The sequence below is a fragment of the Erinaceus europaeus genome, chromosome 19 (assembly GCF_950295315.1).
Source record: "Erinaceus europaeus chromosome 19, mEriEur2.1, whole genome shotgun sequence".
NCBI classification, from domain to species: domain Eukaryota; kingdom Metazoa; phylum Chordata; class Mammalia; order Eulipotyphla; family Erinaceidae; genus Erinaceus; species Erinaceus europaeus.
The window spans coordinates 24,689,553-24,712,349 of NC_080180.1; the positions used below are offsets into that span (position 1 = coordinate 24,689,553).

The window sequence follows — 22,797 nt, forward strand, 5'->3', positions numbered from 1 at the left end:
CAGGGGAGTCGCTTCACAGGCAGTGAAGCAGGTCTGCAGGTGTCTATCTTTCTCTTCCCCTCTCTGTCTTCCCCTCCTCTCTCCATTTCTCTCTGTCCTATCTAACAATAATGACATCAACAACAACAATATTATTTATTTGTTGACAACAAGGTCAACAAAAGGGAATAAATAAATATAGAAAGAAAGAAAGAAAGAAAGAAAGAAAGAAAGAAAGAAAGAAAGAAAGAAAGAAACCTTGGGGGAGCCGGGAGGTGGCGCAAGGAGTTAAGCGCACATGGCAGAAAGCACACATACCTGCATTAGGATCCCTGTTAGAGCCCCCGGTTTCCCATCTGCAGGGGAGTCACTTCACAGGCAGTGAAGCAGGTCTGCAGGTGTTACTCTTTTTCTTCCCCTGTCTTCCCCTCCTCTCTCGATTTCTCTCTGTCCTACCCAACAACAACGACAGCAATAACAACAATAACAACAACAACGACAATAAACAACAAGGGCAACAAAAGGGAAAAAATTTTTTTAAAAAGGGGGAGAGCCGGGCAGTGATACAGACAGTTAAGCGCACATGGCGCGAAGCCCAAGTACCAGAGTAAGGATCCGGGTTGGATCCTCTGGCTCCCCACCTGCAGGGGGTTCGCTTCACAGGCGGTGAAGCAGGTCTGCAGGTGTCTATCTTTCTCTCCCCTCTGCCTTCCCCTCCTCTCTCGATTTCTCTCTGTCCTATTCAACAACAACAACAACAACAGCAATAACAATAACAATAACAATAACGACAACGATAAATAACAAGGGCAACAGAAGGGGAAAAAAACAAAAAAAGGGGAGGAAAAGAAAGAAACATTGGTTGTGGGGCTGGGTGGCGGCACACCTGGTTGAATGCACTTGTTTCAAAGCACAGAGAATGGGGTTTGAGCCCTTGGTCCTAGTCGAGGGACAAGGTACTGCCCAGAAAATAGGCGTGGTTACAGGTATGGCTTGGAAAGGTGGGGGTAGGGCTTGGGTTTTACAAGGAAGACCCCTGGTGTTAAACATTTTTTTTCTCTGCCAGGACCAAGTAACTGGTAACTTGGTCTTTTTTACTCCCCCCCCCCTTCTCTTTCTCTCATGCCCTATCATATGAATGTTCTCAATTTCCCCGAATGAAGTTTAAAATACATAAATAATCACACTCTCGCCTCAATTCTTTGATGAGATAATGTGTGATGACCTTTTTAATGTTGGGGAACGAACAGCTCCTCTTCCCCCCGTAACAGTCCTCACCTGCAGGTCTTTCTCTCTCTCCCTCTCTCCCCCATACTCTCTTGATGTTTAGCCGTCTCTATCCAATAAATAAAGATAATAAAAAAATTAAAAAGATAAATTATAAAAAAAATGGCTGCCCCCCACCTGCAGGGGGAAAGCTTTGTGAGTGGTGAAGCAATGCTGCAGGTGTTTCTGTTTCTTTCTACCTATCACTCCCTTCCCTTTGATTTCTAGGTGACTCTACCCAATAAATAAAGATAATAAAAAAATTTTAAAATGGCTGCCAAGAGCAGTAGATGCATCATGCAGGTACCAAGCCCCAGTGATAACCCTACTAGCAATAAGAGAGAGAGGGGAGAGAGGGAGAGTCAGCAGCGCTACTTCACAGCTCATGAGAGATAGCTTGCTTAGGTCTTCTGTTGTTTTCCTCTTTCTTTTAAAATTTTATTTATTTATTATTTGAGATGGATACAGAGAGAAATTGAAAGAGAAGGAGGAAAGAGACAGAGAGACTCCTGCGGCATTGTTTCACTGCTTGTGGGGATCTTTCCATTCCTTCCCTTCCCTTCTGGGGATAGTGTGCATTTCTTTTATAGTAACTTTCAGTTTTCCAGAGGATAGCCAGAAATAAAAGAAGGAGAGCACATTCAGAATGCCAACAACTGATTTGCATGTTCATGTTTGGAACAGTTTTGCAGAAGTTGAGAAGGCTGTCAGCCGCCTCACTGCCCATGCCTCCAGTGCTCAGTTCAGATAGTAACTTCCATATTGGGTTGCACAGAGAAAGTCCTATTTCTATCACTATAGATGGTTCTAGTAGACAGCATCACTATATAATAGTTTTTTCTTTTTATAACACTGAAATTCCCTTTTCTACATTAAAAAATTTCTTTATTGGGGGATTAATGTTTTACATTCCACAGTAAATACAATAGTTTGTACATGCATAACATTTCTCAGTTTTCCACATAACAATACAATCCCCACTAGGTCCTCTGTCATCCTTTTTGGACCTGTACTCTCCCCCCCACCCCATCCCAGAGTCTTTTACTTCGGTGCAATACACCACCTTTTCTATACTTTTGAAAAGATATTTATTACCTGGGGGGGGGGGGAGCAACTAGAGCAGCACTCTGGTATATGTAGTGCCAGGGACTGGACTCATGCTTCCAAACCCAGAACTCTACCACTTTGCCACTTCCTAGTTCAAACTGACTTTCTAGTTTTTTCTTCCTTTCCCTTCTCTCCCCTCCCCTTCTTCTTCCTCCCTTTCTTTTCTTGCTCCCTTCCATGTCTTCCTTCCTTCTTTCCTTCCTTCCTTCCTCCCTTCCTCCCTCCCTTCTTTCCTTCCTTCTTCCCTCCCTCCCTCTCTCCTTCCCTCCCTTCTTTCCTTCTTGTCCAGATCAGTTTTCTTGTAGAGACTTCTACCTCTTGTCCAGATCAGTTTTCTTGTAGAGACTTCTACCTCCTGGCAGCAGGAGAAATCGCTCAGCTGATAGAGCATAGCATTTGCATGCCCAGAATATCAGGCTTGATCCCTAATGCTGCACGTGCTAGAGTGGTGCTCTGGCTTCTCTTCCTCTCTCTTGTTCACATGGAATAAATAAATAAAATCTTAAAAAATACAAGTGGTCAATAACAATAACAGCAACAAAAGGGAAAATAAATAAATAAATAAATATATTTTTAAAAATACAAGTGATGTGGTCCAGGAGGTGGTGCAGTAGATAAAGCATTGGACTCTCAAACATGAGGTCCTAAGTTCAGTCCCTGGCAGCACATATACCAGAGTGATATCTGTTTTTTTCTCTTTCCTTCTATTTTTCTCATTAACAAATAAATAAAATCCTAAATAATCTCATCATAGTAACACTTCATTATTTTTTAACAAATGAACAATTTTTTAATTTCTTTATTGAGGAATTAATGTTTTACATTCGGCAGTAAATACAATAGTTTGTATATGCATAACATTTCCCAGTTTTCCATATAACAATACTAGGTCCTCTGTCATCCTTCTTGGACCTGTATTCTCCCCCCCCCCCCCCCCCCCCCCGCCTCACCCACCCCAGAGTCTTTTACTTTGTTGCAATACACCAATTCCAGTTCAGGTTCTACTTGTGTTTTCTCTTCTGATCTTGTTTTTCAACTTCTGCCTGAGAGTGAGATCATCCCATATTCATCCTTCTGTTTCTGACTTATTTCACTTAACATGAAGTTTTCAAGGTCCATCCAGATTGGCTGAAAATGGTGAAGTCACCATTTTTTACAGCTGAGTAGTATTCCATTGTGTATATATACCACAACTTGCTCAGCCACTCATCTGTTGTTGGACACCTGGGTTGCTTCCAGGTTTTGGCTATTACAAATTGTGCTGCTAAGAACATATGTGTACACAGATCTTTTTGGATGGGTGTGTTGGGTTCCTTAGGATATATCCCCAGGAGGGGAATTGCAGGGTCATAGGGTAGGTCCATTTCTTTCTTTCTTTTTATTTCTTATTGGGGAATTAATGTTTTACATTCAACAGTAAATACAATAGTTTGTACATGCATAACATCTCCCAGTTTTCCATATAACAATACAATCCCCACTAGGTCCTCTGTCATCCTTCTTGGATCTGTATTCTCTCCACCCACCCACCCCAGAGTCTTTTACTTTGGTGCAATATGCCAATTCCAGTTCAGGTTCTACTTGTGTTTTCTTTTCTGATCTTGTTTTTCAACTTCTGCCTGAAAGTGAGAGCATCCCATACTCATCCTTCTGTTTCTGACTTATTTCACTTAACATGAAGTTTTCAAGGTCCATCCAAGATCAGCTGAAAATGGTAAAGTCACCATTTTTTATAGCTGAGTAGTATTCCATTGTATATATATACCGCAACTTGCTCAGCCACTCATCCGTTGTTGGACACCTGGGTTGCTTCCAGGTTTTGGCTATTACAAATTGTGCTGCCAAGAACATATGTGTACACAGATCTTTTGGATGGGTATGTTGGGTTCCTTAGGCTATATCCCCAGGAAAGGAATTGCAGGGTCATAGGGTAGATCCATTTGTAGCCTTCTGAGAGTTCTCCAGACTGTTATCCACAGAGGTTGGACCCATTTACATTCCCACCAGCAGTGTAGGAGGGTTCCTTTGACCCCACAACCTCTCCAGCATTTGCTGCTGTTACCTTTTCTGATGTATGACATTCTCACAGGAGTGAAGTGGTATCTTATTGTTGTCTTTATTTGCATTTCTCTGACAATCAGCGACTTGGAGCATTTTTTCATGTGTATCTCAGCCTTTTGGATCTCTTCTGTGGTGAATATTCTGTCCATGTCCTCTCCCCATTTTTGGATGGGGTTATTTGTTGTCCTGTTGTTGAGATTTGCAAGTTCTGTATATATTCTGGTTATTAGCCTCTTGTCTGATGTATGGCATGTAAAGATTTTCTCCCATTCTGTGAGGGGTCTCTTGGTTTGGGTAGTGGTTTTTTTTTTTTTTTTTTTTGCTGTGCAGAAGCTTTTAATTTTATGTAGTTCCATAGGTTTATGCTTGTCTTAGTCTTCTTTGTAATTGGATTTGTTTCATTGAAGATGTCTTTAAGAGTTCTGGCAATATTTTCCTCTAAGTATTTGATACTTTGTGGTCTAACATCCAAATCCTTGATCCACTTGGAATTTATTTTTGTATTTGGTGAAATATAGTGGTTCAGTTTCATTCTTCTATGTTTCAACCCATTTTTTCCAACACTATTTGTTGAAGAGAATCACCTCTCCCCATGTAATAGTCTGGGCACCTTTGTCAAAGATTAGATGTCCATAGGTGTGGGGCCTCATTTCTGGGCTCTCAATTCTATTCCACTGGTCAGTGTGTCTATTCATGTTCCAGTACCAAGCAGTTTTGATGACAATGGCCCTATAAAACAATTTGAGATCTGGGAGTGTGGTGCTTCTGGTTCTGTTCTTTTTTCTCAAGATTGTTTTGTCAATTCTAGGTCTTTTCTGGTTTCAGATAAACATTTGTAGCATTTGTTCTATCCTCCTAAAAAATGTGGTTGGGATCTTGATGGGGATAGGTAGATGGCTCTGGGTAGTATATTCATTTTGATGATGTTAATTCTTCCAAGCCATGAACATGGTATATCTTTCCACTTCTTTGTGTCTTTTTCAATTTCCTTGAGTAGTATGCCAAGTCTTTCATTTCTCTGGTTAGGTTTACTACTAGATATCTGATTGTTTTTGTTGCTATAGTAAAAGGAATTGACTTCTGGATTTCAATTTCTTCAAGTTTAGTGTTTGCATAGAGGAATGCCACTGACTTTTGAATGTTAATTTTGTAGCCTGACACCTTACTGTATTGTCTGATGATTTCCAAAAGCTTCTTGCTGGATTCCTTAGTATAAATGAACAATTTTTTAAAGATTTTTTATTTATTTCCTTTTGTTGCCCTTGTTGTTTTATTGTTGTAGTTATTATTGTTGTTGTTATCCTCGTGTGAGCTTAATGTGCAGCTTGACGATACGAGAATCCGGCATGAAGCCCAGCCAGTCTATCTTAGCGGTACTCTCGATCGCACCCTGTCATTTCACGAACATCTCATAAAAACTGCAGCAAAGGTGGGTGCGAGGAATCACATCATTGCAAGACTGGCCAGCTCCTCATGGGGCGTGAGCGCTTCCACACTACGATCATCATCTCTGGCATTATGCTATTCCACTGCAGAATACTGTGCCCCAGTATGGTTCCGTAGCCCCCATGTCCACTTGGTCGATTCCAAATTATATTCCTCCATGAGGATAATTTCTGGAACCATCCGTTCCACCCCGGTTCCATGGCTGCCAGTTCTTAGCAACATCGCCCCGCCAGATATTCGTCGGGATACGGCATCATCTAAGTTCATTTCCCACGTCTACGCTCGACCGGACCTGCCAATATACGCGGATATCTTCGCCCACCCTGTCCAACGCTTGACGTCTTGTCACCCAATCTGGTCCCCTACACTGAACTTCTCTGTTCCAGACTCTTGGAAACAGAGTTGGCAGTCAGCTGAGGTAAAGAACAAACACCTCATCACAGACCCCTGCAAGCGTCAACCCGGCTTTGACCTAGCACGTTATGACTGGGCCCTCCTCAATCGCTATGGAACAGGCCATGGCTGGTGCACCGCTATGTTCCATCGCTGGGGAGCCAGAGATGACCCGAACTGCCCCTGCGGCTCCAGACAGACTATGACCCACATAGTCAACGACTGCCACCTCTCCAGATTCAAAGGAGGTCTCGAAACTTTACATCAGGCTCAACCTGACGCTGTTGACTGTCTACGGAAGAAGGGCAAACGCTAGAAGAAGTTATTATTGTTGTTGTTATTGATGTTGTCACTGTTGGATAGGACACAGAGAGAGGGGAAGACAGAGAGAGGGAGAGAAAGACATCTCCAGACCTGCTTCACTCCTTCTGAAGCGACCCCCTGTAGGTGGGGAGCCGGGGATTTTACCAGGATCCTTTCACCAGTCCTTGGGTTTTGCACCCCATGTGCTTAACCTGCTGTGCTACTGCCCAACTCCCACAAATGAACAATTTTAAAATTTAATTTTATTATTACTTTATATTTTATTTATTGGATAGAGAAATTGGGAGGGGCAGGGGACATAAAGAGGGTGAGAGGAAGAGACACCTGTAGCACTGCTTCACCACTCACAAAGATTTCCCCCTGCAGGGAACTAGGGGGTTGAGCCTGGGTCCTTGAGCATAGTAACATATGTATGTTCAACCAGTTATACTACTGCCTGACCATGATGATGATGATGATGATAGACTGAGAGAAATTGAGAAGGAAAGGGGGCTAGAGAGGGAGAGAAAGCTAGACATTTGTAGCAGAGCTTCATCATTTGTGAAACTTTTGCCAAAGGTCCTTGCACATGGTAATGTGTGTGCTCTACTGTTATTTATCTTAATGTGGTGGTTTAGGGGCTATGCTGTAACCTGAGACTTGAAAAGAGGCTTAGGGCTTTGGTTAAAGGATTCACAGCAGGATGCTGGGAATGGGCTTAAACAATACAAGGTTTTATTAGGGAGAAAAGGTTTTATTAGGGTAAAAGGCAAAATAAGCAATTACCATCAAGGATTAAGAGTATGCTAGGTCCATAAAGTCTGAGTATAGTTATAAAGAGTTTAGTCACATAAGATAGACAATTATCAGCTGAGGTACAGCTCATGGCTGTAGAGGGCTCTTAAAAGTTTATCGGCTAGCAGAGTCACACATGTTCAGTTCCCAGGAGAAGTAGCCATGGCAGATACCTAGAGCACCTGTGCTAAGATGAAGCAGCAGCCAAAGAGACTGAGCTGCTCCAAGTCCATACTTTTATACATTCCCTTCTCTGTGTGTCCCACCTCATTAGTGTGCTAATAGTCCCAAACTCCTGTTGGGGTCACAATACTCTACCAGGAGCACCACTACCTGGCTCTGGGATTGATACATTTTAAGAGTGAATCCACATTCTAATGATTGATTAGGTTAGATTTTGGAAAAACATCTCTGGTCAGGTCCCCACAAAGAGGATGTGGTATCTTGTCACTAATTTCAGGCTTATGGTGGTGATACCTACAGTATTCCAATAAACATGCTCTGAAGAAATGACCCAGAACCAAGCAGTCTTCCAGAACCCGGCTGTGCTTCACACTGAACAGCCACCATTGTGCTAGAAAGAAACATAGCAGAAAACTGCTTTGTAATGGGAGTTAGAGACAGAAGTGGTCCAGTGAGCAGCCCAGCAGCAGGCAGAGGAAGGCCCCATAGGAAGGCCAGACCCTGGGGCCACAGCTGTCTCAGTACCAAGCCCTCATTGTGCTAAAGTGTCTCAGCTTGTGGTGATTACTTTGTGCACAGGAAGCAGCTTGGTGAGTGCCTGTGACCCAGCTAAGCACTCATCCGGAAGGCTCCGCAGCAAGGTGCCCCAGGAAACCCTCCAGAGAGAGGCTGGCATGCTCAAGGAGCAACTTGCCAGTCATTCCTCTGTGGGCTCCTACCCAACAGTGCAGGAGGGCATTGAGCCTGGGAGTACACAAGCAAAGCATAGGGTTAAGGAGTCTGTGCTTCTTGTGTTGCTACACTGATTCTCTTCCATGGCTCCTTCCCTTCCCCTCACTCACAGACCAGGGTAAGCAGACAGGAAAGGGGCGGAGCTAGAGGGGCAGACTGGTTTGAAGGCCTGAGTAAGTGGCCTGAACTGCCAATGTAGCACTGGCATGTATTCCTTCCCTTCCCTTCCCTTCCCCTTCCCCTTCCCCTTCCTTCCCTTCCCTTCCCTTCCCTCCCCTCCCCTCCCCTCCCCTCCCCTCCCCTCCCCTCCCCTCCCCTCCCCTTCCCTTCCTTTTTCTTTTTCTTTTTTTTTCCTTTTGCATAACCATTATGCTATCTCCCCCACCCAAGGTATTCCTTTCTAACAGGCGATTTTGTTCTGATTTCTGCCTCTTTTTCTTACCTTTTTTTTTCTTTCTTGCTTTTATAGCTAGTGAGAGGTAGACAGACAAATAGACATGAGAGAGAGAGAGAGAGAGGCTTGAAGAACTGCTCCACTGCTTGTGAAGCTTTCACCCTTGTAAGTGAGGACTGGGGGCTTGAGCCTGGGTCCTCCTCACCTCTGGTAAAGTGTGAACTCTACCCAGTAAGCAGTCATTGACCCGGTTCTTTTATTCCTTGATTATGAATATTCATTGATTATGATATTCATTTTATTAATGATTATGGGAGAGAGAGAGAAAGTAAGCATATGAGCGGTTATGAGCATGAGAAAGGGAACCACAGTACCACTCTGGCGTATGTAATGTCAGGGCTTGAACTCTGGACCTCATGCTTGAAAGTTCAAGGTTTTATTCAGTGTGATACTTCCCAAGTTGCCCTGTTCCAGTTTCTATCATCATCATCACCATCACCATCATCTTTATTTATTTATTGGATAGAGACAGCCAGAAATCAAGAAGGAAGGTGTGATAGAGAGGAAGAGAGAGAGAGAGAGAAAGAGAGACACCTGCAATATTGCTTCACTACTCGCAAAGCTTCCCCCTGTAGTTGGAGACCAGGGATTCGAAGCTGGTCTTTCTGCATTGTAACATGTGTGCTCAACCAAGTGCGCCACCACTCGGCCCCCTCTTCCAGTTTCTTATGTTCTTTCAATTCTGTGTGAAGTGAGAAAGGTGAAGGTGGTACCTATAGGCCATTCTTAGTTATCCATGGCAAGCCTGCCTTTCTACTAAGAACTTGGAAATGCTAGTCTTCCTAGCTCTCTCAGAGTTAAATGCTAGAATCAACCTGAAATAAAAGACAGATAGAAGGTTTGAATGCATGTAAAAGAGGAATGTGTTGATCTGAAGGGAAATTGGTCAGCTTTGGATGCCACAAAAGGAGACTCAGAGAGAATCTGGCCACATGTCTTTGGCTTTGTCTGGCAGAGGGGCCAGAATCATATGGGAGTCCTGTCCACCAGTCAGGTCTTCTGGCTGTGGAGACTCATGCGCTTGACTGACAAGACCCAACGCCATTATTATCAAGTTGTAAAACAAGCCTCTCTGTTAGAATTCCAAACTCTCCAGACTCCTTTTTAGAAGTGAGTGTGCAGGTCAAGCCACTGCATTTGTTGGGCTCATTGACCTTTCCTTTCCTTCCCTTTCCTTCCCTTTCCTTTCCTTTCCTTTCCTTTCCTTTCCTTTCCTTTCCTTTCCTTTCCTTTCCTTTCCTTTCCTTTCCTTTCCTTTCCTTCCCTTCCCTTCCCTTCCCTTCCCTTCCCTTCCCTTCCCTTCCCTTCCCTTTCCTTTTCCTTTCCTTTCCTTTTCTGTTTCTCAATGAATGGTTGATGTATATTTTCTATTATACATCTTTGTATTTAAGAGCTGTTTTATTTCTGTGGCCTGTGGGGTGGGGGTGGCACAGTGGCTAGAGTGTTGAACTTGAAAGCATGAGGTCCCAAGCTTGATCCTTGATGTTGCATATGCCAGATACTGGTACTCTCTATTGTGTACCTTTATTTACTTATTTTTAATTTTATTATTATTATATATATTTAATTTTCTTATCTTTTTTTTTTGCCTTCAGGGTTATTGCTGGGGCTCAGTGCCTACACTGCTCCTGGAGGCCATTTTTTTCCACTTTGTTGCCCTTATTGTTATAGTTGATGGATAGGACAGAGAGAAATTGAGAGAGACGGAGAAGACAGAGGGAGAGAAAGATAGACACGGGCAGACCTTCTTGATGGCTTGTGAAGCGACCCCCCTGCAGGTGGGGAGACAGGGGCTTAAGTCAGTATCCATAAGCCAGTCCTTGAGCTTCACACCATGGGTGCTTAACACGATGTGCTACTGTCTGGCCCCCTAGTATATATTTTTAAAATTTCTTTATTGGGGAATTAATGTTTTACATTTGACAGTAAATATAATAGTTTGCACATGCATAACATTTCCCAGTTTTCCATATAACAAAACAAGCCCCACTAGGTCTCTGTCATCCTTTTTGGACCTATATTGTTCCCCCCCCAACCCACCACAGAGTCTTTTACTTTGTTGCAATATGCCAATTCCAGATCAGGTTCTACTTGTGTTTTCTCTTCTGATCTTGTTTTTCAACTTGTGCCAGAGAGTGAGATCATTGTATTCATTGTATTCATTGTATATCATTGTATTCATCCTTCTGTTTCTAACTTATTTCACTTAACATGAATTTTTCAAGGTCCATCCAAGATCGGCTGGAAACAGTGAAGTCACCATTTTTAATAGCTGAGTAGTATTCCATTGTGTATATAGACTACAACTTGCTCAGCCACTTATCTGTTGTTGGACATCTGGGTTGCTTCCAGGTTTTGGCTTGGCTATTACAAATTGTGCTAAAAACAAATGTGTACACAGATCTTTTTGGGTAGGTATTTTGGGTTCCTTAGGATATCTCCCCAGGAAAGGAATTGCAGGATCATAGGGTAGATCCATTTGTAGAATTCTGAGAGTTTTCCAGACTGTTCTTTACAGAGGTTGGACTAATTGACATTCCCACCAGCAGTGCCGGAGGGTTCCTTTGTCCCCACAACCTCTCCAGCATTTGCTGATGCTACCTATAATGATGTATGATATTATCACAGGAAAGAGGTGGTATAAAATTGTCTTTATTTGCATTTCTCTGACAATCAGAGACTTGGAGCATTTTTTTTTATGTGTTTTTCAGCCTTTTGGATCTCTTCTGTGGTGAATATTCTGTCCATGTACTCTCCCCATTTTTGGATGTGGTTGTTTTCTTGTTATTGAGCTTGGCAAGCTTTTTATATATTTTGGTTATGAGCCTCTTGTCTGCTGTAAAACATGTAAAGATCTTCTCCCATTCTGTGAGGGGTCTCTTGGTTTGGGTAGTGGTTTCTTTTGCTGTGCAGAAGCTTTTTAATTTTATGTAGTTCCATAGGTTTATGCTTATCTTAGTCTTCTTTGTAATTGGATTTGTTTCATTCAAGATGCCTTTAAAATTTATGTGGAAGAGTTCTGCCAATATTTTCCTTTAAGTATCTGACACTTTGTGGTCTAACATCCAAGTCCTTGATCCACGTGGAATTTACTTTTGTATTTGGTGAAATGTAGCGGCTCAGTTTCATTCCTCTGTATGTTTCAACCCATTTTTTCCAACACTATTTGTTGAAGAGAATCACCTCTCCCCATTTAATAGTCTGGGCACCTTTGTCAAAGATTAGATGTCCACAGGTGTGGGGGATTACTTCTGGGCTCTCAATTCTATTCCACTGGTTAGTATGTCTATTCATGTTCCAGTACCAAGTAGTTTTGATGACAATGGCCCTATAATACAATTTGAGATCTGGGAGTGTGATGCCTCCAGTTCTGTTCTTTCTTCTTAAGTTTGTTTTGGCAATTCTAGGCCTTTTCTGGTTCCAGATAAACATTTGTTCTATTCTCCTAAAAAATGTGTTTGGGATCTTGATGGGGACAGCATTAAATTTGTATATGGCTCTGGGTAGTATATTCATTTTGATGATGTTAATTCTTCCAAGCCATGAACATGGTATATCTTTCCACTTCTTTGTGTCTTTTTTCAATTTCCTTGAGTAGTGACTCATAATTTTCAGTATACAAGTCTTTTACTTCTTTGGTCAGGTTTATTCCTAGATATTTGTTTTTGTTGCTATTGTAAAAGGAATTGATTTATGGGTTTCAATTTCTTCAAACAGTGTTTGTATAGAGGAATGTCACTAACTTTGAATGTTAATTTTGTAGCCTGACACAATACTGTATTGCCTGATGATTTCCAAAAGCTTCTTGCTGGATTCCTTAGGTTTTTCTATGTATACTATCATGTTGTCTGCAAATAGGGAGAGTTTGACTTCTTCTCTTTCAATATGTGTGCCTTTAATTTCTTGCTCCTGCCTGATTGCTATGGCAAGAAATTCCAACACTATGTTGAATAGTAATGGTGATAGTGGACAGCCCTGTCTAGTACCTAATCTGAGGGGAAATGCTTCCAGTTTTTCATCATTGAGTATGATATTGGCTGTATGTCTGCTATATATAGACTCATCTATCTTCAGGAATTTTCCATCTATTCCCATTTTTTGTAGTGTTTAGGTCATAAACAGATGTTGGATTTTTGTCAAAGGCTTTCTCTGCATCTATTGATCTGACCATGTGGTTTTTGGTCATGCTTTTATTGATGTGGTGAATCACGTTGATTGATTTACATATATTAAACCAACCTTGCATACCTGGGATAAACCCCACTTGGTTATGATGAACAATCTTTTTAATATACTGCTGTATCTGGTTGGCTAGAATTTTGTTCAATATTTTAGCATCTATGTTCATCAGAGATATTGGTCTGTAGTTTTCTTTTTTGGTTGTGTCCCTGTCTGCTTTTGGTATCAGAGTGATGTTGGCTTCATAGAAGCAGGCAGGGAATATTCCTGTGTCTTCAATCTTCTGGAAGACTTTTAAAGGTAGCAGTATTAGTTCTTCTTTGAAGGTTTTGTAGAATTCATTTGTAAAACAATCTGGTCCAGGACTTTTATTTTTGAGGTTTTTGATAACTGTTTCAATTTCATTAGCTGTAATGGGTCTGTTCATGTTATTTAGTTCCTCTTTATTTAATTTTGGGAGTTCATAGGTATCTAGGAAATTGTCCATTTCTTCCAGGTTCTCTAGCTTGGTGGCATATAGTTGTTCATAGAAGTCTTACATGATATGCTAAATTTCTGCAGTGTCTGCTGTGATATGTCCTCTTTCATTTATGTTCGATTTCTGCCTTCTTCCCTTTTTTTTTTTGTTTTTTGTTAGTCTGACTAAAGGTTTGTTGATTTTGTTCACTCTTCCATAGAACCAACATTTACTTTCTATGATCTTTTGTATGGTTTTCTTGTTTTCAATGTTATTGATTTCTGCCCTAACTTTAGTTATTTCTTTTGGTTGCTTTAGGGTTTCTTTGTTCTTCTTCTAGGTCTTTAAGATGTGTAATCAGGTTCTTTATTTGTGCTTTTTCTTGTTTCCTAACGTGTGCTTGTATGGCTTGAACTTCCCTCTCAGTACTGCCTTAGCTGTGTCCCAAATATTTTGATAGCTTCTGTCTTCATTTTCAATGAACTCTCGAAACATTTTGATTTCCTCCTTTATTTCCTCTTTGACCCTGTAGTTGTTAAATAATGTACTGCTGAGCTTCCACATTTTGGGACTATTACTAACCTTTTTTGGATTGTTAAGTGTTAGTTTAATTCCACTGTGGTCTGAGAAGATGCTTGGGATGATTTCAAAGCTCTTGAATTTGCTGATGCTGTCTTTGTGGCATCTATCCTTGAGAATGACCCATGCAGACTTGAGTAGAATGTGTATTCCAGTTTCTTGGGATGAATGACTGAAAATGTCTAATTGTTCTAGTTTATCTATCTCCTCATTCAGCTCCTTCATTTCTTTATTGATTTTCTGCCTGGATGATCTGTCAAGTTGAGAGAGTGGGGTGTTGAAGTCCCCTATTATTACTGTGTTGCTGTTAATATACTGCTGTAGCTCTTTCAGTGGATGCTTGATGTATTTAGATGGCTTCTCATTGGGTGCCTAGATGTTAATAATTGTTAAGTCCTCTTGATTGACTGATCCTCTGAGCATTAAATAATGTCCATTCCTATTTTTTTTAATTTTATTGACTTTAAAGTCTATCATGTCAGATATGAGAATAGCTGTTCTTGCCCCTTTTTGTGGGCCATTGGCTTGTATGATAGTTTTCTGTCCTTTCACTTTGAGTTTGTATTTGTCTTGTTGAGTTAGTTGGGTTTCCTGTAGACAGCATATTGCTGGGTTGTGTTTTCTGATATATCTTCCTACTCTGTGCCTTTTAATAGGTGAATTCAGGCCATTGTCATGTGTTGATATCATAGATTGCAATATTTTAGTGCCATTCGTGTAGATTTTTAGTGTTCTGATATACGACATATGTATGGTGGTCTGATTGTTTATAGGAGAGCTTTCAGAACTTTCAGGGCAGGCTTGGTAAGTTGGTTCTTTCAACTGTTGCTTGACTGAGGTTTTTATGCCTCCATCTAGTCTGAATGACAGGCTAGCAGGATACAGTAGTCTTGGTTGAAAGCCTTTCTCATTGAGTACTAGATAGATATCTTGCCATTCTCTTCTGGCCTGTAGTGCTTGTGTGGAGAAGTCTGCTGCTAATCTTATGGGTTTTCCTCTATAGGTGACTCTTTGGTTTTTCTCTTGCAGCTTTCAGGATCCTTTCTTTATCCTTATTCCTTTTCATTCTAAATATGATGTGTCTTGTCTTTAAATCTGGGTTAATGCTGTTTGGAACCCTCTGAGCTTCTTGAACCTTCATGTGTTTTCTGTTGTCTAGACTAGAGAAGTTCTCAGCTATTATGTCCTATAGAATGCTTTCTTCCCCTACCTCTCTTTCTTCCTCTGGTAAGCCAGTAATGTGTATATTGTTTCTTTTGAAGTCATCCCATAGGTCTCTGTTGTTGTTTTCAGTATCTCTTAATCTCTTTTTGAGATCCACTTTTTAGTTGTCTACAAATTTCCTTGATCTTGCTAATTCTTTTTATTTATTTTTTTAAATATTAATTTATTTTCCCTTTGTTGCTCTTGTTTTTTTAACATTGTTGTGGTTGTTGATGTCATTGTTGAATAGGACAGAGAGAAATGGAGAGAGGAGGAGAAGACAGAGAGGGGGAGAGAAAGACAGACACCTACAGACCTGCTTCACAACTTGTGAAGCGACTCCCCTTCAGGTGAGGAGCCGCGGGCTCCTTCTGCCAGTCCTTGCTTTGCGCCACGTGCACTTAACCCACTGCACCACCGCCCAACTCCCAATCATGTTAATTCTGTCTTTAGCCTCATTCATTCTATTCTCTCCCTTCTACTGTTTTCTGGAGTTCATCTATTTTGTTTCACTGTTCTGATACTGTTTTAGCTTTTTCAGCTAGGTGTGTTTTCCGCTCAGCTATTTCAGCTTTCAGCTCTCTAATAACCTTGAGATAATTAGTGTTTCCTTCCAGAGTCTCATTTGTTGTTTCTGTATTTCTGATGACAATTCTTTCAAACTCTCTACTCACTCCTGCTATTAATTCCTTAACTAGTGTTTGGATGTTGACTTTATTATTTCGTGCTTCACCCTTTGGGGGGCTTTTAGCTGGACTCTTGTCCTGGTTCATTTCTCCAATATTTTTTCTTGTTGGTTTTACTATTTTATATAGTATGTTACGAGGTCCCTCTCTCAGTACTTTTCAAATGACTGATCACCATTGCCTGGATTGGCTTGTGTCTAAGTAAGGTAATTAAAGGATTCACAGTTGTGGAAACTGACAGTTGTTTCGACAGTATTTTAATCCTTAAGTTGGAGCACTGTGGTTTAAAAGCCTCATTTGTTCTTTTTCTTCCCTGTAGGTTATGGGAGCCTGAGGACTTTTAAACTATAATTAGGCTTCTTAGCTTAATCATTGACCCCTAAGAGATAAAGCAGGGTGGGGCAGAGATAACCCAGTGGTTATGCAAAGAGACTGTCACAGCCCCACCACTATGTCACTGAGGTATAGATCTTCTCCTGAGTTTCCTGGTTAGTTTTCTGTCCCCTGGTGTCAGCACAGGGCCTCCCCGCCCCCCGCCACTCCATACTCTGAGGACAGCAGCAACGGAGACTCACAGTTGCATTTGGTGAGTCTTAAGGGAGTTCTCTCCTCTCTTTAGCTGTCTTTTTGTTGGTGAAACAGACTGGAGGTGGTTTTTCAATTGGTAAACTCCCGGACTGTTACCAGCCACTTAATGTCTCCCTAGGCTCCTCTCTGTCCACAAGCCACATGTGTTTGCACTCACCGGTGATTTTTGGGTTCCTGAAGTTGTTCTAGTCCTGTCTTGTTGCTGTCCCAGGTGGTCTCCTTTGGTGTTCCTAATTGACCCCGTCTATTATATTTTTATAAGATCACTGCTCAGCTCTAGTGGTGTGGACTTTGGACCCTCAGGCATCAAAGTTTCTCTGCATAATCATTATGCTATCTCCTTTGCCCTGTCTGTTAATGAATAAGTCTTTATTTAAAAAAAACACTGTTTTTTGAGGAGTCGGGCAGTAGTGCAGCCCGACTCCTCAGTAGCACATGTGGTGCAAAATGCAAGGACTGGCGTAAGGATGCTGGTTTGAGCCCCTAGCTCCCCACCTGCAGGGTAGTTGCTTCACAAGCAGTGAAGCAGGTCTGCAGGTATCTATCTTTCTCTCCCCAGCACTGTCTTCCCCTCCCCTATTCATTTCTCTCTGTGCTATCCATCAATGATAACTATAACAATAAAACAACAAGGGCAACAAAAGGAAATAAACAAATAAATAAACTTTTTTGGGGGCCGGGCAATAGCATGGTGGATTAATAAGTGCACATGGCATGAAGCACAAGGGCTGGTGTAAGGATCCCAGTTTGAGCCTGTGTATCCTCACCTGCAGGGGGTGGGGTGGGTCGCCTCACAGGTGGTGAAGATGTGCAGGTGTCTTTCTTTCCCCGTCTCCCTCTCTTCTCTCCATTTCTCTCTGTTCTATCCACAATACACAACAACTACAGCAATGACAACAATGATAAACAACAAAGGCAACAAAAGGGGAAAAAATGACCTCCAGGTCCTTACGCAGGTCCTTGCACTTTGTGCGCCACGTGCACTTAACCTGCTGCGTTAGTGTATTCATAGTGCAGGCACTGAGCCCCAGCAATAACCCTGGAGGCAAAATAAAGAAACAAAGGTCTTAAAAAAAAACAACCTTTTTTTGGGGGGGTCAGGTGGCAGCACAGCAGGTCAAGCGCACATGGCGCAAAGCATAGGATGCAAGAGCACGCGTTCTTCAAGGCTGGAAAACATAAGTCGCAAGTTGGAAATGGAAGTGGCTTGACAATACCATACATAGTTAGGAAAGGGGCAGAGAAAGGTAAAGGGGGCTGGGAAAGGTAGGAACTTCCTTAGCAACTGTTGTGAGGGGTTTAACTGGTAGGATTAATGATACCCTGCAGGCAGGGAGGGTCTTGAGGGTAGGAAAAGAATATATCAAATGAGCATAATGGGTGGGGAAATAGGGAGGACACCTTAAGTCATTTGTTAGACAAAGCAGAACATTGATATGTAAATAATAAGAGAGCAGGCCATTGTATCAAGGAATGCAGACCTGGCTTAATGTTTTAAGGAATGCCGAGCCCCTGGAGGCAGAAAAATGCAGGGTTTCTAGAGACAGGGAGAAGCTGACAGAGAAGTGAAAACTGAGGCCCGTATTTCTCCCCAGCTCCACCTTAGCAAGAGGGAGTCTGACAGGGAGATTCGTTTTCTTAGTTCCCCATTTTTCAATGGGAAAAGCCTCACCACGCTCAACCTGGTTCTCACAGTATTCCCAGCAATTGATGTCATTGTTGGTTAGGACAGAGAAATGGAGAGAGGAGGGGAAGACAGAGACGGGGAGAGAAAGATAGACACCTGAAGACCTGCTTCACCACCTGTGAAGCAACTCCCTTACAGGTGGGGAGCCAGGGGCTCAAACCGGGATCCTTATGCTCCTTATGCAGGTCCTTCCTTGCACTTTGTGCGCCACATGCACTTAACCCGCTGCGCTACCTCCCGACTCCCTAAACTGGCTTTCTGATGAGACACACGGGAAACAGCAACCACCTAAATAAACATCCTCTTTATTTTACCAAATATAATTTATCAGTTACATTGACATATGTCAATTCAGTTATAGTAACTATAAATAATTCTCTTAAGACACCGTTCTGTAACTTTTTAAGGAAACAGGAGTAAACCAACGTCACTTCTTGAAGCTAGGCCGAAAGTACACGCATTTTGTGCAATTGGGGAGGAAGGAAGAGATGAATTTTCAATGAAAGTCAACTTCATTTTCTTTCCCTCTCACCCCATAGCCCTACCTCTGTTCACACACCCAGGGCCTGGGGCATGCCACCTCCGTGCTTTCCCAGCAAAGGAGGAGAAAGAGTCCTCCAAAGCAGTCTAGCTAGACTCCAAAGATGAGGAAGGGGTGAGCGACTGGGGCAGGAGAGTGGTTTGGAAGTCTGTACAAAAGTCTGTGTAGCTGTGTTTGGAGGTGGAGGACAAGATGAAAGAAGGTCTGAAGGGAGCACAGGAGTAAGCCTCACTGGTGTTAATGAACTCTTGTTGGACATACTCCAGCTATATGACCTCTATAGTTAACGTTCTAGGAATGGCCTGGTGGTGGTGGGAAGAAAAAGCCAGCCTCTAGAGGTAAGATGAGGCAAGTTCCTCAGATAAGGCATGGTGCCGGTAAGTGACAGGGTCTTCCTTGTTACAAGGGCCTAGCTTTTGCTTGGAGGTGGATCCTTTAGGCCACAGAGCAGAGTTTAAGGAGAGGTTACAGACAGGCTAGAAAAAGCCTGTATCCCAATGCCCACATGGATAAGAGGTGTGAATGTGGGGATTTCCCATCTGTTCAGAATAGCCTGTGGGGGAGATGCAGAGGTTCTGGTGTCTTTGTAGTTTCACACTTAACAGCAACAAGCAGAAACAGCTAGCCAACAGCCAGCCTGCTAGAATCCTCCCTCCGGTGGCTAGTGAAGAGATAAGGAGAAGGCTAGGGAAAGCCATCTAGGAAATGAATGCTGGCTGAGTGGTAGAGCCAGAAGCACTAGCTACGGTCAACACTGGACAGAGGTGGGATCTAGAAGGGAGAGAGAAGCATAACCTAGGTTGGTGACAAGGGGCACACACAGAGCAAACACACAAGGAAAATTCCTGTCAGGCTGGAAGGGGTACATGGTCTTTGTGTCTAGAGGAATGAATGAGGTTAGAATTGTGTTTCTTTTCCTGCTGACTAGGCAGTGCCTGGCATAGGAATCAGCAACACAGCAAGTGCTCAATAAACAACACTCCATGACCGTTTCAGGCCATGCCCACAGAAGAACTCATCTTGGGGGGAGGCTGTATATTTGCTGAATGAGTGAATGAATGGATCATAAATGTCTGAGTAAGGCAAGAGGAGAGGAGAAAGAGACTTTCCATGATACCAGAATGAGTGACTTTAGGAAGTGACAGTTTAAAATAACCACATGATTTTATCCTTAGGGGAAGCAGTAGTAATGAAACACCCTGTTGCCCTCAACCTCCTAAATGTCCTCCACATTCCCAGGCCCTGCCACTATTCTCAAGCCCAGCTGCAAGCTCTGGGGAAGGTGCATAGAGATGAAGGTTAAACAGAAACAAAAAGCCCATCCTCTGGGTCCAGGTGGATGTGGACTACAGCAAACTGATGGGTGGACATGGGTCAACAGTGAGACCAGGCCACACTGATTTCTTCCTGGGTCCACCAATCAACCAACTGGATGCAGATCAGAGGGAGGAACCTGCTTATCAGGCTTCTGATTAAGGGATAAGTGTATACTTTGACTAGTCAGCCCTCCTCACTCTTTGTGAGCAGAGGGGCTAGGTGCAGAGGGCCAGGATTATATGGGGCCAGGAGCAGCTGTCTCCTGCCTAGTGCTCTGAAGCTCATTCATTCATGTCTAGAAGATGTGTGGCTCCTGGGGTGGGTGATATTGGTTCCTCTGTTCAATCCAAAAGAAACAAAATCTTAAAGCCAGAGCCTACTCACTGAACACAGGGCTTCTCATTAGGGTCAAGACTGAGGTTGCTAAAGTTAAACCAAATGTCCCCAGATCCCACCTCACCTGAGGGCTCCCACCATGAAACTATACTTGGTGATTGTCTCAAAAAAAAAGGAAAGTGGTGTGTGTGAGGGATTCTTGTACTGCTTATCTCAGTCCACCTATCCTTCCTGAATTCTTGCTCTATAAACTTGGCTCAATGTATAAAAATTCTCATTGAAAATAATGAGAATTCAGTATCAAAGTGAAGTTCTAAAAAGAGAGGGGAGTGTGGCACGCGATGGGGGAGGGGGACAAAAAAAACTTCAATAGAAAGTGCAAAGGGGCAGGAAGAAGGCTGAGTGACCAAGTTAGTCCCCAACATCTGTGTCTCGGTCCCCGATGAGCCAGAGGACATGGAAGCTGAGTGCCAGGAGCCCAGTGCCAAGCAGGTCCCCCAGAGCTGTCAAGTACGGGATGGAGAAGTTGTCGGGGTCCAGGCCCCGGCCCCACATCCAGTGCACCATCCAGTCTGCGATGTACAGGAGAATCAGCACCTGGAGAGACAGAAGGGCCTTGGCCTGTAGCCACCCCCTCTTTCTAGGGGGAGCTAGAGGCCACAATACCAGACTCATTCATTGCATCACTGGCTCAGCTTTCTAGAACCCTCACTGGGGCGGTTCACCTTTCCTTCTGGCAGTCACACCCCCCCCCCCCCCCCCCCGCCCTCTGCTCATATTGGGAATAACAGGCACAACACAAGCTCTTTAGAAAGGAAGGTGGTGGTGCTACTTCCAGGATTAGCCACATCAGCATGAAACTTTGCTCTCGTTTACCAAAAAAGGGGCTTTCTAATCTAAACCTTCTAAAAAATCTAAAAAAAGAAGGGATTTGGCCCTCTTGCCTCTAATTCTGGGTCACTCCAATTCCTGTCATGTTGGCCTCACCAGAAACAGAGCAGGCACTAAAGTCTGCTTTTCATACAGGGATTTCTCCTTAGCAGAGAGTGGAATAAGGACAGTGTCTGAGGCCATGGCTGGCACAGTTGTCTGAGTAGCAGCTGATTATCCCAAGCTGGCTTCCTCCTGACCCTTTCCACTGTGCTGTGGGGAGAGCTCAGTGAACGTCAGTCCGTTCTAATGTTAGTCCCGGCAAAGCAGAATTAAAGATAACTCAGCTAAAACACAAAGCAGACAGTGCTCACCAGTTAAAAAGACACTCTAGATTATCTGATGCTTTGATTTACCTGTGCTCTGGCTTCCCTTCCATTACTAGGCAATTAAGAATAATCTATTGATAGATTATCTAGGCCATTTGCTACTGGGCCCAGGATCAGCAGCATAACAACAGTTGGAAGCTTGTTAGAAGTGTAGTCTCTCAGGCTCCACTCAAGATCTCCTGAGTCAAAATTTACATTTTTCTTTTTTTTATTTTTAATCAGAGCACTGTTCATCTCTGGCTGATGGTGGTGTGGGATTGAACCTAGGACTTCAGAGCCTCAGGCATGAAAGTCTCTGTGCATAGCCATTATGTTATCTACCTCCAAAGTCTTCATTTTAACAAGTCACATATATTTTTAATTATTATTATTTTTATCAGTGCACTGCTCAGCTCTGGTTTAAGGTAGTGCTGGGAACTGAACCTGGGACTTTGAGGTCTCAGGACTGAGAGTCTTTTTGCATAACCATTACGCTATCTCCTTTGCCCAAAATTCACATACACTTTTAAGGTAAAGATGCAGTTGATATATGATGGGAGAGTGGGCAGGGTACATGTTCTGAATTTCTACATGATTTCTGACACTTGGGCTCCCAAAATGCTAGTATCTGTATGAAAATGAAATGGCTTCTAGCAACAAAGTCTTAGCACTGACATTTGGGAGGCTTTCCTCTTGACTGTACTTTGCAAATACTGTGGTATGTAAATTCCACCCTCTCAGGTAAGAACAAGAGGCCCCTGGGGATCCAGGAGCCAGAACTGATACTTACTTTTAGGTAAAGTTGGTTGCTCTCTGGTTTCCTCTTCCAGGAAGCCAGAGGTCACAACTCCAGTACCCCTCACCTTCCCTCTTGCCCTGGATACAGCTGGCTTCCTCCCATGGTCTTGACCCTGACCCTGGGTGACAGCCAGGCCCCAAAACTTCACACCCTTTCCAGTAGCTGTAGAGGCATCTCAAAGAGAAAATGTGGCCAAAAGCATTTGGGGTAGCTCTGGAAAGGGGATGGCAGCAGCTGTCCTTGTATCCCAGCTTCCCCAGCAGTGCCTGGAACACATGGCTGGGGGGAGGAAGGCAAAAGGATCAGGGACCAAATGCCACATTTTGGCCTTCAGTGTGGTGATATGGTGACTGCAGCAGGGGAAATGTGGTTGATTCTCAGCCAGTCTTGCCAAGATATCCTAACATGCAACCTTTTCCAAGTAGAGGTGGGAGCTGGAGGGGTAAGTGTTTGTCAGCAGTGTCCTGG

General features: G+C 43.0%; 1 protein-coding gene across 4 annotated transcripts in view; it reads right to left on the minus strand.

Annotated features, from left to right (window-relative positions):
• The window catches only part of SLC41A1 (solute carrier family 41 member 1), a 46,547-nt gene that overhangs the window by 2,680 nt on the left and 21,070 nt on the right, over positions 1-22,797 (minus strand). For 2 of the 4 annotated variants that reach the window (XM_060178724.1, XM_007523123.3), the window contains exon 11: positions 18,388-20,889. The exons of the other annotated variants lie outside the window; for them this stretch is intronic. In XM_060178724.1, the coding sequence (XP_060034707.1) occupies positions 20,704-20,889 (186 nt within the window). In that variant the 3' untranslated portion in view covers positions 18,388-20,703. Of the gene's footprint in view, positions 1-18,387; positions 20,890-22,797 lie in introns of those variants that run through there. 4 annotated transcript variants of the gene reach the window in all.